This window comes from Scyliorhinus canicula, chromosome 2 (assembly GCF_902713615.1).
Source record: "Scyliorhinus canicula chromosome 2, sScyCan1.1, whole genome shotgun sequence".
Taxonomy (NCBI): domain Eukaryota; kingdom Metazoa; phylum Chordata; class Chondrichthyes; order Carcharhiniformes; family Scyliorhinidae; genus Scyliorhinus; species Scyliorhinus canicula.
In genome coordinates, this window is record NC_052147.1 from 133,617,899 (window position 1) to 133,632,279 (window position 14,381).

At 51.5% G+C, this 14,381-nt stretch overlaps 1 protein-coding gene across 2 annotated transcripts in view; it reads left to right on the plus strand.

Annotated features, from left to right (window-relative positions):
• Positions 1 to 14,381, plus strand: part of LOC119958476 (aldehyde oxidase 1-like) — a 267,334-nt gene that overhangs the window by 195,978 nt on the left and 56,975 nt on the right. For both annotated transcript variants that reach the window (XM_038787024.1, XM_038787034.1), the window contains exons 23-25: positions 1,543 to 1,630; positions 4,881 to 4,967; positions 12,025 to 12,216. In XM_038787024.1, coding sequence (XP_038642952.1) covers positions 1,543 to 1,630; positions 4,881 to 4,967; positions 12,025 to 12,216 — 367 coding nt within the window. The remainder of the gene's footprint in view (positions 1 to 1,542; positions 1,631 to 4,880; positions 4,968 to 12,024; positions 12,217 to 14,381) is intronic.

The following is a 14,381-nucleotide window of genomic DNA, read 5'->3' on the forward strand; positions in this document are numbered from 1 at the left end:
TAAATGATCTTTTACTCTTACTAAATCCAATTGTGATCTACTCTGTTATTTGTCCCGACTTCACAAGTTCTAACTTTTGCCAAACGCCTACTACCTGGCTGTCCTATAACAGCTCATGAAGGTTCCTGACGTGCGCTACCCTTGGGAATGGTCTTCAGAACCACTCTGCAGCCCTAATATATACTGGGGCCGGGGCACGGGGGTTTGGAGGTGGTGGGCTAATGGTTGAGTTGAAGCCTTCCTTTTCCAATGGTGCAAATCATCAGGTTTAATGGTTTGGTCTGTCTAGGTGGTATCATGTTACACGAGATTTCGAGGTTTCATTAGACATCGGGCGCAAATCTCCGGCTGCGTTGTGCTCTCGCTTGAGTGCAACGTGCCTGGAGAATGCCGGGAGAGGCTTGTAGGAAGCCTCGCGACATGCTCCATACCTCCTGGGATTCTCTGAAGTCCCGCGAAACGTTGAAGTTGGAAGCGCCGCCCCAAATGGGCGGGACCGAATGACGTTGGCAGAAGTAAACCTACTTACGACCTACCTGCTCGGGATCCACCGCCTCCTGCAATTCCTCAGCCTCCCCAGCAACGCAGAAGCCGGGCGCCGATCAGTGCTGGTACACACAAATGTGGACCAGGCGGGGAACCACCCGGGGGGTCTCCCAGGCCATTGGAGACCCCAGGGTGGTCATGGTAAGTGCAGAGTGGCCCCCTGGCCCTCCCCCTAGAAGTGGACACCTTGGCACTGCCACCCTGACATTACCAAGGTGCCTGGTGGCACTGTTAAGCCAGCAGGAGCACTGCCTGGGAGCCGGTGCAAGGTTCCCAGGTGCCAGGGTGGCACTACCAAGGCCAAGGGTGTGAGAGGGGGCCATACCCACGAAATGAGGGTGGGTTTGAAGGGTGGGGGAGAGCAGGGCAGGTAAGTAGATGCCTCCAGGAGGTTGGGTGGGGGTCTAGAAGGGATGGCATGCTGTAAGGATCCTTGGGGGGACCTGAAGAGGGGGTACCCAGGGACTCCATAGCACAGTGTCCTCACTTGGGGGTGTGGGGTAGTGTCCATGTGTGTGGGGTGGATGACATTGCCCATGGGTGGGAAGTATGGGGGACCCACAAGCTCACTTAGAGATCTAGGCACCTTTTCAAAATGGTGGCTCGATCTCGAGTTCAGCTCCTCAGTGCTAAAAAAAATTCTACGTGTGGGCTAAGCCTTGAGAAACACCCCAGGGCCCAAAAAAGTGTAATTGAATAGCAGTGGGGAATTCACCGGCACAGCTGGCGGGAAACTGCCTGAAACACCCGTCACAAATTAACTTCGAAATTTTGGGGGAGAATCGGGCCCATGTATAACATTGTGGGAAGGGTAACACTCCTGTTCCTGCTGGTAACCAGCTCCTACACAGTAATCGAGGTGTAGAACTTTAGCCAGAGTGGTGAGAGAGAGATCCATATAAAAGTGAGCTGTGTAGCTATTAAAGTCCTGTGTAACATTTGCTCTGTGAGTCACGGGGGAATGTCTGATTTGAGGTGGCTCTCTGTGTGCTGCAGGACAGGCCGCTCGGTACGCTTGGTGTTGGAGAGAGGAGAAGACATGTTGATCACCGGGGGTCGCCATCCATTCATCGGCAAATACAAGGTCAGAAATCAGAACACAAACAAACTAAACTGTAGATTCCAAGTGTAAAGAAGTACTGCAAATCCTCACTTAACATCGACTCACTTAATTTTCTCACACTAACTCGCTAACATAATGTCAATACATTCATTTAATATGGCCAGTTTCACTTTAACGTTGTCAAAGCTTTGACAAAGAGTCATTGGACTCGAAACGTTAGCTCTTTTCTCTCCCTACAGATGCTGCCAGACCTGCTGAGATTTTCCAGCATTTTCTCTTTTGTTTTAGATTCCAGCATACACGGTAATTTGCTTTTACACACTGATCCATGTCCGACACCATCGCCCACATTGCCTCCACCGCTGTCGCCACCCGTGCGGTTTCAGCTTAGATGGCCGGATGACCGGCACCACCCCCTACTCCTGCACGTGGATGGACTCCTGCACTTGCCCCTGCAGGTGCTAGAAGACGGCCATCATCCCCTCATGTAGTCCCTGGGTCTCTGACTGCACCTGCACTGTGGCTGGGACTGGATGTTCTAGGAGCTTGGGACCCATCTGGACAGCAGCTGGTTCCTGGGGCCTGGCTGCTCTCCGACCGTCCGTTCCCTCAGCTGCTCCTACCTCCACCTGCTGTACCGGAATGACTGTGTGGGACACACCAGTGAGTGTGGTGAGGGCTGGGGTGAGGGGGGTTGGGGTCTGGGATTAGGAGAGTATGGGATGTGGGGTGAGGGGGGGTTAGGGTCTGGAGTGAGGGGGGTGTGGGATGTGGGGTGAGGGAGGTTGGGGTGTGGGGTGAGAGGGGTGTGGGGGGTTGGGGTGTGAGGTGTGGGGGGTTGGGTGTGGGATGTGGGGTGAGGGGGTGTAGGGTGTGGGGGGTGAGGGGGTTGGGTGTGGGATGTGGAGTGAGAGGGGTGTGGGGTGAGGGGGTTGGGGTGTGAGGGGTTGGGTGGGCAATGTGGGGTGAGGGGGGTTGGGGTGTGAGGGGTTGGGTGTGGGATGTGGGGTGAGGGCTCTGGGGTGTGGAGTGAGGGGGTTGGGTGTGAAGTGAGAGGGATGTGGGGTGAGGGGGGTTGGGTGTGAGGTGTGAGGTGTGGGGGGTTGGGTGTGGGATGTGGGGTGAGGGGGTGTAGGGTGTGGGGGGTGAGGGGGTTGGGTGTGGGATGTGGAGTGAGGGGGCTCTGGGGAGTGGAGTGAGAGGGATGTTGGGTGAGGGGGGTGTAGGGTGTGGGGGGGTGAGGGGGTTGGGTGTGGGATGTGGAGTGAGGGGGCTCTGGGGTGTGGAGTGAGGGGGTTGGGTGTGGATGAGAGGGATGTGGGGTGAGGGGGGTGTAGGGTGTGGGGGTGTAGGGAGTTGGCTGTGGGATGTGGGGGGTGTGGGGTCAGGGTGGTTTGGGATGTGCAGTGAGGGGGGCTTGGGGTGTTGGGTGAGGGGGCGTTGGAGTGTGGGATGTGGGGTGAGGGGGGTTTGGGGGTCAGGGTGGTTTGGGTGTGGGGTGTGGGATGTGGGGGATTGCGGCGGGCACGCATTTTCCATGGGAACCCGAAACCAGGCAGGGGGTCTCACTTTGTGGCGCGCCGCTGACCTCCGCATTGGCGACCTCCCTCTCCTCCGGACCGCCGACGATGTCTAGTGCCCTCTGCTTGGGCACGGTGAGGAGATGCAGGTCTGGTGATCCTCCTATGGTCTTCTCCCACTCCCAGTGGTTGTGCGCAGCCTTGTCCTGGGCGGGCAGGGGGAGCAAACACAAACAATGTTAGACGTTCCGACGCATGCAGCCTTGGGGTTGGGTATCTGACGGCATCAGTGGCCAGGGCACCCGGCCATTGTGGCTGGCATGCTTGCTGCCATTGGGTCATGGTGTGGGTCCGGCTGTCCCCCGGGGGGTGGAAGAGAGAGGGAGGAGGTCCGGGTCACATGTGTGTGTGGGGGGGGGGGGGGGGGGGGGGGGGGGGGGGGGGGGTAGGGTGCTTGGTGCCAGGGCCACAGCGCTGGGTACTCACCCTGACCACCCTGAGGAAGTTGCGCAGTTTCTTCCCGCACTAGTCTCCAGTCTGGGCCACCACCGCGACGGTGCTGACGGCGGCTCCCACCTCTGTTCAGACACGCCGAACGGTGGTGCCTGATGACCTCCGTCGCAGTCTGGGGTACAGCAGCAGCCTCCTCTCCTCCACGGCATCCTGGAGGGTCTCGAGATCCGCACCCCGGAAGCGCGGCGCTGCTCTCCTTGCGGTCATGTTGGCTGCCACGCGTGTGTGTGGGAGGGGGAAAATGGATTATGTGCAGCATCATGTCAATCACGGAACCAGTGAATAGGCTGCTGGTCCGTTAACAGCATGCTGAGTTTTCCAATATGCCCGTGCTAGCCCCTTTGGTTGAATCGCTGCAGCTGTGGAACCGATCACGCCGTCGTGGAACTTCACCGTTTTCACGACGGCATGAACACTTCAATCCAGCACACGGTGTCTGGGAGGGTTTCCGCAGCCACACAAAGTAGATGATTAAGGAGATTGTGTGTCAGGACTTTCCCTGCTATGGACAAGAGAGAAATACCTTGATAGTTCCCACAGCATGATTTATCTCCCTTCTTTTTTTTAAAATAAATTTAGATTAGGCAATTATTTTTTTCCAATTAAGGGGCAATTTAGCGTGGCCAATCCATCTACTTTGCACATTTTTGGGTTGTGGGGGCGAAACCCACGCAGACACGGGGAGAACGTGCAAACTCCACACGGACAGTGACCCAGAGCCGGGATCGAACCTGGGACCTCAGTGCCGTGAGGCGGTTGTGCTAACCACTAGGCCACCGTGCTGCCCCTTTTATCTCCCTTCTTGAAGATAGTTACTATGGTTACATTCCTTAAGTCTGGGGGCAGTTCTTTTTCCTCCCAAATCTGTCGGATGTATGCTTGGAGTCTTGAAGTAAGCATAAGTCCTCCAACTTTGAAAACAGCTGGAATACCATTGGGACCACAGGTTTTGTTGTTTTTCACCTGTTTGATTGCTTGTTGCAGCTCTCCCACTGATGACAGTTCACCATGGCTTTTACCACATGACCGGGATTCACAGTTGAGGAATTGTTCAACATGTTCTTTCCAGAGTTGACGGATGGCATTATCATCCTTAAGAAAATAGATATTTTCCTGTCGGCGAAGAATTTGTTCATTTCAAGAGTGACAAAAATTCAAAAGTAGTTAATTGGCTGTGAAGCATTTTGTAAGGTCATGAGATTTTGAAAGACATCTAAATAGTGATATTTTCTATGCAGGTCGGTTACATGACCGATGGCACAATAATCGCTGTGGAGGTGACTTGTTACGGCAACGGAGGAAATGAACTGGATGTCACTTTAGAGGTAAGTTCCAATGTGGTCAACACCAGGGGTTGAACCATTGACAAGCTCAGTGGTGATAGGTTGAATAGGGAAGATTAGGGATATTGACCTTCTGAGAGAGAGAGCACAAGGGAGATGGGTTGAATTAAACTCCTCTGTACAGTTAAACCTGTAAAGGTCAATTTTAACACTGTGCACACTTGGTTGAAATGGTGATTACCTGGAGTATGGCATTGAGATAGAGGATCAGTCATTATGTTGAATGGCGGATCATACCCGAAGGGCAGAATGGCCTATTCCTGCTCCTATTTTTCTACCGCTTCCTGATGTATTCTTGCCGAGCAACATTTTAAGTGCTGTGTTTTCAACAATGTCAGAGTACCTGCTGCGTCCTCAGTATTTCAATTTTGGGGTTTTATGATCTTGACAAAATATTAACTGCAGATCACAGCAGTGACACCCATTGCTGAAGCTGCCAGTAAAAGATATTGGAGGCAGGAAAGGAGTCAAACAAACAAACAAAATTATGACTCGTTCTTTGTTATCTTGTGGTCTGGCAGGAGTGGGAATATCATTCTGGCCCTCACAAGACAACCTAAGGCCCCCCCTCGCCAGGCTTCTTTTTCCTGAGTGCAATGAGCTTCGGAACCCTACTCTTAACCCCTCCACGCCCCCTCACCCTTTGCAGTCCCTGCCCCCGCCCACCCAGAGTTTCAGTCCTATCCACCGACCGTGTGGTGATTCCCATCATGTTTCCGTGACAGTCCGAGGTGGAATTTTCAATGAGGTTTGGAGAGAGTTGAAATCTCCTGGGCCTGTCACTACAGGGAGCGGGTGGATGGTTTGTAACGCATCTCAGCCTCCACCCATGGTGGCTCCTCTTTCCATTTGCATGGATTTCAAATATCGGCTCATTAATCTAAGGGAAAAAAACATATTGGGCGCAATCTTCCGACCTCGTTACACTTGCGCTCAAGCATAACGAGGTCAGTGAATAGAGGACATACTGCCGACCCTAGGGGAACTCACAGAGAGGTTCCCATACCCGGAAGGGAACAAGCTTAGATATCTGCAGCTATATGACTTTCTCCGCAAGGAGACAAAATCGGTCCCCCAGAGACCTGCACACACATTTCTGGACAGGGCTGGACTGGTTAGGAGACGCCAAGTGTGGTGACATCGACAGACGACTTAGAGAAAAGGCCAGAATCCCACTGGACAATACCAGACTGAAATGGGGCACGAAACGGGCATGGAGAGAGGGGGAGAACTCTGGATCGAGGTGCTGCACAAAGTCAACTCCACCTCCTCCTGCACCTGGGTAAATCTGATGCAGCTCAAGGTAGTGCATAGAACACACCTTACCAAGACACGTATGAGTGGGTTCCTCCTGGAGGTGGAGGATGAGTGTGAGCCATGTCAGAGGTGCCTGGCCAACCACACCCACATGATCTGGTCCTGCCCCAGACTCAAGAGAGTTCTGGACGGCCTTCTTCGAGGCTATGTCCAGGGTGCTGGGGGTTGAGATGAAGCCGTGCCCACCGGTGGCTGTCTTTGGGGTCCATGATGTGGAGATGCCGGCATATTCGCACCTCAATATGCCAACATCTTCATGCACAAGTTTGAACAAGGCCTCCCCACCGCACAGGACCTTCAACTGATGTTATACACCAGATACATCGATGAAATTTTTTTCCTTTGGACCCACAGGGAAGAATCACTGAAATAACTACACGATGAGATCAATAAGTTCCATCCCACCATCAGACTCACCATGGACTATTCTCCAAATCCAGTTGCATTCTTGGACACATTCATCTCCATCAAGGACGGTCACCTCAGCACTTCGCTTTACCGCAAGCCCACAGATAACCTCACGATGCTCCACTTCTCCAGCTTTCACCCGAAACACATTAAAGAAGCCATCCCCTATGGACAAGCCCTCCATATACACAGGATCTGCTCAGACGAGGAGGAGCATAACAGACACCTACAGACTTGGCAGCACGGTAGCATGGTGGTTAGCATAAATGCTTCACAGCTCCAGGGTCCCAGGTTCGGTTCCAGGCTGGGTCACTGTCTGTGCGGAGTCTGCACGTCCTCCCCGCGTGTTCGTGGGTTTCCTCCGGGTGCTCCGGTTTCCTCCCACAGTCCAAAGATGTGCGGGTTGGGTGGATTGGCCATGTTAAATTGCCCGTAGCGTCCTAAAAAATATAAGGTTAAGGGGGGGGGGGGGGGGGGGGGGGGGGGGGGCGTTGTTGGGTTGCGGGTATAGGGTGGATACGTGGGTTTGAGTAGGGTGATCATTGCTCGGCACAACATCGAGGGCCGAAGGGCCTGTTCTGTGCTGTACTGTTCTATGTTCTAGATGTTGAAAGATGCCCTCGTACGAACGGGATATGGCGCTCGACTCATCGATCGACAGTTCCAACGCGCCACAGCAAAAAACCGCACCAACCTCCTCAGAAGACAAACACGGGACACCACTGACAGAGTACCCTTCGTTGTCCAGTACTTTCCTGGGGCGGAGAAACTACGACATCTTCTTCGCAGCCTTCAACACATCATCAATGAAGATGAACATCTTGCCAAGATCATCCCCACACCCCCAATACTCGCCTTCAAATAACCACGCAATGTCAAACAAACCATTGTTTGCAGAAAATTACCCAGCCTTCAGAACAGTGACCACGACACCACACAACCCTGCCAGAGCCATCTCTGCAAGACATGTCAGATCATCGACATGGATACCACCATTAAATGTGGAAACACCACCCATCAGGTACGCGGCACATACTCGTGCAACTCGACCAATGTAGTCTACCTCATACGCTGCAGGAAAGAATGTCCCGAAGCGTGGTACATTGGCGAGACCATGCAGACACTGCGACAACGAATGAACGGGCATCGTGCGACAATCACCAGGCAGGAATGTTCCCTTCCAGTCGGGGAACACTTCAGCAGTCAAGGGCATTCAGCCTCTGATCTCCGGGTAAGCGTTCTCCAAGGCGGTCTTTCAGGACACGCGACAACGCAGAATTGCCGAGCAAAAACTTATAGCTAAATTCCGCACGCATGAGTGCGGCCTCAACCGGGATCTTGGATTCATGTCGCATTACATTCATCCCCCACCATCTGGCCTGGACTTGCAAAATCCTACCAACTGTCCTGGCTTGAAACAATTCACACCTCTTTAACCTGGGGTTACCCCTATCTCTGGATCTGTAATGAATTGATTACCCGCAAATGCTCGCATTCCAAGCATTGTCTGACATCTCTGACTTTGTATATATAAATGTTTCTGGAACATACCTCTCCATTCACCTGAGGAAGGAGCAGCGCTCCGAAAGTTCGTGTTTGAATCAAACCTGTTGGACTTTAACCTGGTGTTGTAAGACTTCTTCCTGTCTTTGGGGTGTCAGAGCATCCATAGCTCTGGACAGGGAAGGGGACGGACGTCCTGCCTTCGCTTCACTGATCAGCAGGCGGAGTTTAACTTCTGCTCGGTTGGAAGTCGTCAGCGCCACCCAGGGCCTCGGAATGGCTCTCTGATCTGACCAAATGAGGATTGAAAATATAACTTTTGAGGTAAGAGGGTCTGAGGAGAGATTCCATGGCACGTGGAATAATTTCACAAGCCTTTTCGCAGACCTGTTTGCAACCAGCAGCCAACCAGGGGAGTGGGGGGGGGGGGGGGGAGGGGTGTGATAGCTTGGGAAGGGGGGGGGGGGGTAGAAATGTTGCCTGGAAGGAGGGGAGCTCACGAAGAATAGAGAAAGAGTGGGCAGGAGGGCCACCCACAGGACAGAACACAAATCCCTCCCACAAGGGCTGAACTGGGGAAGCAAACCGACCCAACCTCCCTCGAAAACTCAAACTCAAGGGGGGAATGGGACTCTTCCCCCCCCCCCCCCCCCCCCCCCCCCCCCCCCCCCCCAGTCCACAGTGATTTCTAATGAGAATCCCACATAAAAGATCAAAGCCCTTGGTACACAAACCGCACGATCCACCGGCCATGTTGTGCTCTCCCTTGAGAATCCCGGGAGAGACCTCGCGCGGGTTTCCCGACAGTCTTCACGCCTCACGGGATTCACTCAAGTCCCACCAGGCAGAGTCCGAATCCCACCCACACTTCAGCGAACTTACCCAGTATCCACTGGCTTCCTTTGATTCTCTGGCCTCCTCAATGAGGCCGTAGCCGGGCGCTGTTCAGCAAACATGGTCCAGGCGAACAGCACTGCCAAGAGTCTGGGCCGAGGGGGGCCATTCCCATCCGTGGAGTGTGATGGGGGGGTTGAAGGGTGGGCATGTGCAGGGCAGGTAATTAGGGGACTTTGGGAGGTTGGGCTGACGGGTGGGGGTCCTCGAAGGGAGGGGGTGCTGTAAGGGGACTTGGTGGGCCTGAAAAGGGGGGCCCACAGGGACCCCATAGTGGGGTGTCATCACTTGGGGGTGTGGGGTAGTGCTCATGTGTGTGTGTGTTGGTGAGGGCGATGACATTGTCCATGGGTGAGGGACCTGCAAGCTCACTTGGAGATCGGGGCACCCTTTCAAATTGGTGGCCCGTTCTCGGAGTTCAGCTCCTCAGTGCTAAACAAAAGTGTGGGCTAAACAAGTGAGAAACTCCCAGGGCCCCCAAAAAATGACTAAGTGTCATTGAATAGTGGTGGGGAACTCTCGGCAGAGCTGGCGGGAAACTACCTGAAAATTCGCCACAAATGAATTTGGAAGTTTTTTCCGGAGAATCGCACCAGATATCTTCCAGGTTGAAAAATAAGATGACAAGATAAATCAGGAAGTGGTTATCTGGAGGACATTAAGCTTTAGTCGTAGCCTGTAGATTGCAGAAGTGGAAGACTAAAGGGAATAGAAGAGTTATAGTTATGGGATCCTGTGAGAAATTGACTTTGCGTAGAGAGTAAATGAGGAGGACGATGAGTGTGGAAGTGATATTTGAAATTTATAAGGAACAAAAAGGAAAACTGAGAGAAATATAGGGCGGGATTCTCCGTTGCCCGACCCCAAAATTGTGTTCGGTGATTGGGCGGAGATTGGGCTCTGATGGCAAAATCGGGGCCGGTCAGCCCCCTCTGAAATGGGGTCAGTGCAATGTGCTCTGCGCGCCGTTGCAACAGTTTTGGATGTGTCATCGGCTGGCCCCCCAGCGATGCTCTGCCCCCAATGAGCCGAGTTCCCGACTGCGCAAGACACACGTGGAGGCTGTGGACTGTGTCCAGCGGTGGCACACTCGGCCGGGGGCTGTGCCGCTGGCTGAGGTCGCTTCTGCGAGGGTTGGGGGTGCTGGTGGGGGGTGGCCAGTGGGTGGGCTGTGAGGTCATTGATGGCGGGGTGGGTCTGCGCATAGCCGGCGCCATGTTGTATGGCACGAGCGCTGCAGGTCGTCAGCCGTGCGCATGTGTGGCCCGGGACCCGGCCATTCTCCGGCAGTTTTCGGTGCGGGAAGTGGGATTTTCACCTGGTGCTAGCCCTTCATCAGTCCCGAATCGGAGAGGGTTTCACGCTGATTTTCTGGTTGTAAAAGACCACACATACTCCGCTGGCACCGGCTCTTAGCCACTGAAATGGAGAATCAAGCCCATAATATTGTTGATGAAAGAGTAAAAGATTGAGGATTCAAATCCACAATTAGCATAAAATCAAGCTGAGGTAATGCTGAGTGTGAAAGATGCAGGGCGGGATTCTCCGTTTGACGACGCCGGACTCGTGATTGGGAGGAAAATCCATTCCGACGTCAAAAATTGCAGTGGGAGCCGATTTCACACCAAATCACATCTTTCCGTCGCCCTGACAGCGGCGTCAATGCGTTACAGAACGCACGAACAGTGAACTCCGTTGGTGTATCATTAGCACACCAGACCGGCATTCTCCGGGGCCTCCATGATTCACCATCTCTAATGGGCCGAATTCCAGACAGCACGGTTCACTTGTGCTTTTAAAAATCGTAAAACTGGTGTCATAGCTGCTGAGGGAGAGAAAGGAGGTATGGAAAGCGTCCAACATTGCCATAGCTTGCTGACAGTTGTGCCACTGCTGGTGGGGGGGGGTCTTCTGCAAAGGGCCAGGGGAGTAGTGGGGCGTGGCAACAAGGTGGGCTGTGGGGTCGGGGTGGATAGACACGGAACACCATTGCCGCAGCCAGCAGGGCAGCCATGCAGCTACACACGCCGTTGACTGCCCACTGTGAATGGGCCACGGGTCAAATAGATGTCTCCCAGGCCACCACCCCCAGTGCCCTCTGGCCCCAGCCAACCCATCAGCTGTATAGGCGTGCTACAGCACAACCAATGCCACCTTGTTGGCTGGGATGAGTGTGTCTGGGGATTAATGTGTATATGCGGCTGCAGCTAGTTTGCCTCCCAAATGTCAATCACGGATCTGGCAAATCCTGCACTATTTATCATTGCAATCGATTGAATTCCACGTGGCACAAGCCCCTCCATAGTTGCTGAATTGGTCCAGGTTAGGCGCCAGTTTTGCTGCCGTGAAGGTCCACGAATCCTGCCCTGGAGTCAACAGTTAGGGTAGGATTCTCTGCCTGTGCCAGCCTGGTGACCGGAGAATCCTGCCCGAGGTCAATGGACTTTACCATTGTCCATGTCTCACCCGTGACAATGTTGCAGTAGGTGGGGCGGAAGAATCCAGCCCTTAGTCTCAGAAGCAGAGAATCCAGCCCACTGATTTTCAGAAACGATGTTAAACCTTGGTTTCCACTGCCCTCTCGTGAATGATGACAATCTCATGTCCTGCAGCGGCATTTGTCCTCAAACCACATCAATAGCAGATTCACTGGCCATTCACTACATTTGTTCTTTGCTGTACTTCAATGGCTGCTGGATTTGTCCACATGTGAGTGGCTCTTCAAGGCCTCTCGTTGGACTGTTATGCTTTGACATGTCATAAGGATCTGATAAGCTGCCATCTAACTCCATTCTTCAAGAGTGCTACCTACTGGTACCATACTGTATGCTGGTCTGGAGAGTCTGGCTATGATTAATGGAAGTGTATATTGGATAAATGTAGAGAGAAAATAGCTGTATTGGTTTCTTGGTAACAGGTTCTGGAGCAGGTCCTCATTAACATGGATAGTGGCTACCACATTCCACATCTCCGCCTGACTGGCTTCGCTTGCAGGACTAACTTGCCATCCAACACATCATTTCGCGCATTTGGACAGCCCCAGGCAATTGCTATTACTGAGAGTTGGATAACAGATGTGGCTTCTAAATGCGGTCTTTCAGCTGAAAAGGTAAGTAACAAAAGGAAGTCTGTCTCCTCTTATTCACCAACCCCTCTTCCTCTACTCCCACCTGGGGTCCCCGTGTTCTCCATTCAGTTGCTGGTGGAATTGGGCACAAAATGGTCAAAAGAAAACCACTTGATACATTTTTCAATTGAAGTCATTTTGCCTTTTAGTTAAGTGAATGATGAAGTGCACAGGCTGAACTGCTGTCCATGCTGGTGAAGGAGTCCCTCACAGGCTCCCATAATTTTCTGGCCCCATCTTTATTTGCATTCACCAGGCGAGCTGCAAGGTTTAAAACAGGAGTTGCAATGTAACCCGTCAGCCTGAAGAGCTGAAATCAAGCTGGAACTGTCACCAGGCAGGTATTGGGGGTAGCATTTAACAAGTGTAGATGACCCGGGGCAGCATGTTTGTGTAAGGATTTGGGGTTTTTGCACCCTTTTAAGGCAGGAATACATTTGGAAGCAAAGCTTTGTTGTGAGTTGACTTTATTGAGGCAAAGTCAGGGCAAGTTGTTATATAAAATGTCAATAAACCAGACATTGTTTTGTAGTTTATCATGGATTATACTCCCCATGTTAAGGTCAGGACGATAGGGGGCACAAATGGTTTCTTTCACATTTTTGGTCTTCAAGGCCCCCCCTCTCTCTTCCCTCTATCTTGTCTTGTATGTTTTTATTTAATGGATGGTCTCTCTGCCACACAAAGACAAGTTCAGAGCATTTTTCATCCTGGTTGTTATCCAATTCATCAACTACCAACCCTAACCACTCCCCAAAAGATACAGTACACTACAGATAACCCTTAATAACTTACCGAACAACATCATAAGTTACATCCTTTTTAAAATAAAGACAGCAGGTTGAAATGCTGTACATAAACAGGAATTACTTTGAAATCATCAATGATCTGGAGACACTCCTTAGCTTGAAGAGAGAGAGAGAGATCATTATACAGCTGCTTGCTTTGAATGCAGCTCTCCACCTCTGAAAACGAAACCAAAAGCACACTGCAACTGCCAGCTCAAAACAAAAGTGAAAGACAGACAGCCCAGCTCCACCAACACACTGATATCACTGCAGCCATTTGATAAACACTCATTTCTTAAAGGTACAACCACCTGACACTAGGATGAGCACAACAGCCTTCACTTGAGGTGTGATTCGACAGTCTTCCCAGACACTTTAATCAAACAAGCTTTATTCTCAGAACTTAGTTAACATTTATATAAACACAATCATTTAATTGAATTTTATCAATTACAAACATAAAGACACCCCACAGCTAGAGTAATCTATGTACAACACTTAATGAATTCCCCCATATGTTCCAATTCAAAAACAAAAGCCCATAAAACAAAAAAACCCTTTTTAAGGACGTGGCCCAGCACTCTGCATTCTCACTTGAATAAGAATGGCTTTCCCGGAGATTCTGACCCTGTCTCACCAGCAAGTTTAAACCCTTCCGGGAAGCAAACTAAATCTGAAGCCACCACCAAGGTGGTTTTTACCGGAACAGATATGTAAATTGAAAATAGGGAGATAGGAACAAAACACCTTTTTCTCCCCGAGTCCACAGCAGTCAAATCTGAAAGTAAAACAGCTCACAGAGCCACACAATGACATCACGGAAGCCATATGATAAGACAAAAAGCTTTCTTAAAGGGACACTCACATGACACTTAAGAAATGTGGTCACTTTGGATGCTGGTCATCAGATGCTTTCAAGACTTCACTGCTCTCATTCTAAGGCTGCAAATCACACTGCAAAACAAGCAAATTAACTTCAGTGTTACCAACTATGATATTGAGCAGCAATCTATCATACAATGTCTATGCACTATATTCTGAGCACTGGATTTCCTTATATTCAATTTACTATATATTCCAATATATTCTATTATACTATTCCAGTCACAACATTTCAATATCCTGGGGATGATTCTTCAAGGCCTTTTGCCCAAGCCAGGACTCCCGCTGGCCTGTTGAAACGGGCATGAAGCTCAAAATGGGATTCTCATCAGGTGTCAAACCTGTTGAGAGTCTCCCAGCCTGCTCCCACTGGCAACATCAGATTCTCGCCCTGAAACAGCGAGAACTTGATCGGAACTCATTAGCGAGACTTAAGTAGAATTCTGCAGCCTCTCGCGATGCTCCCGCCTTCCCACC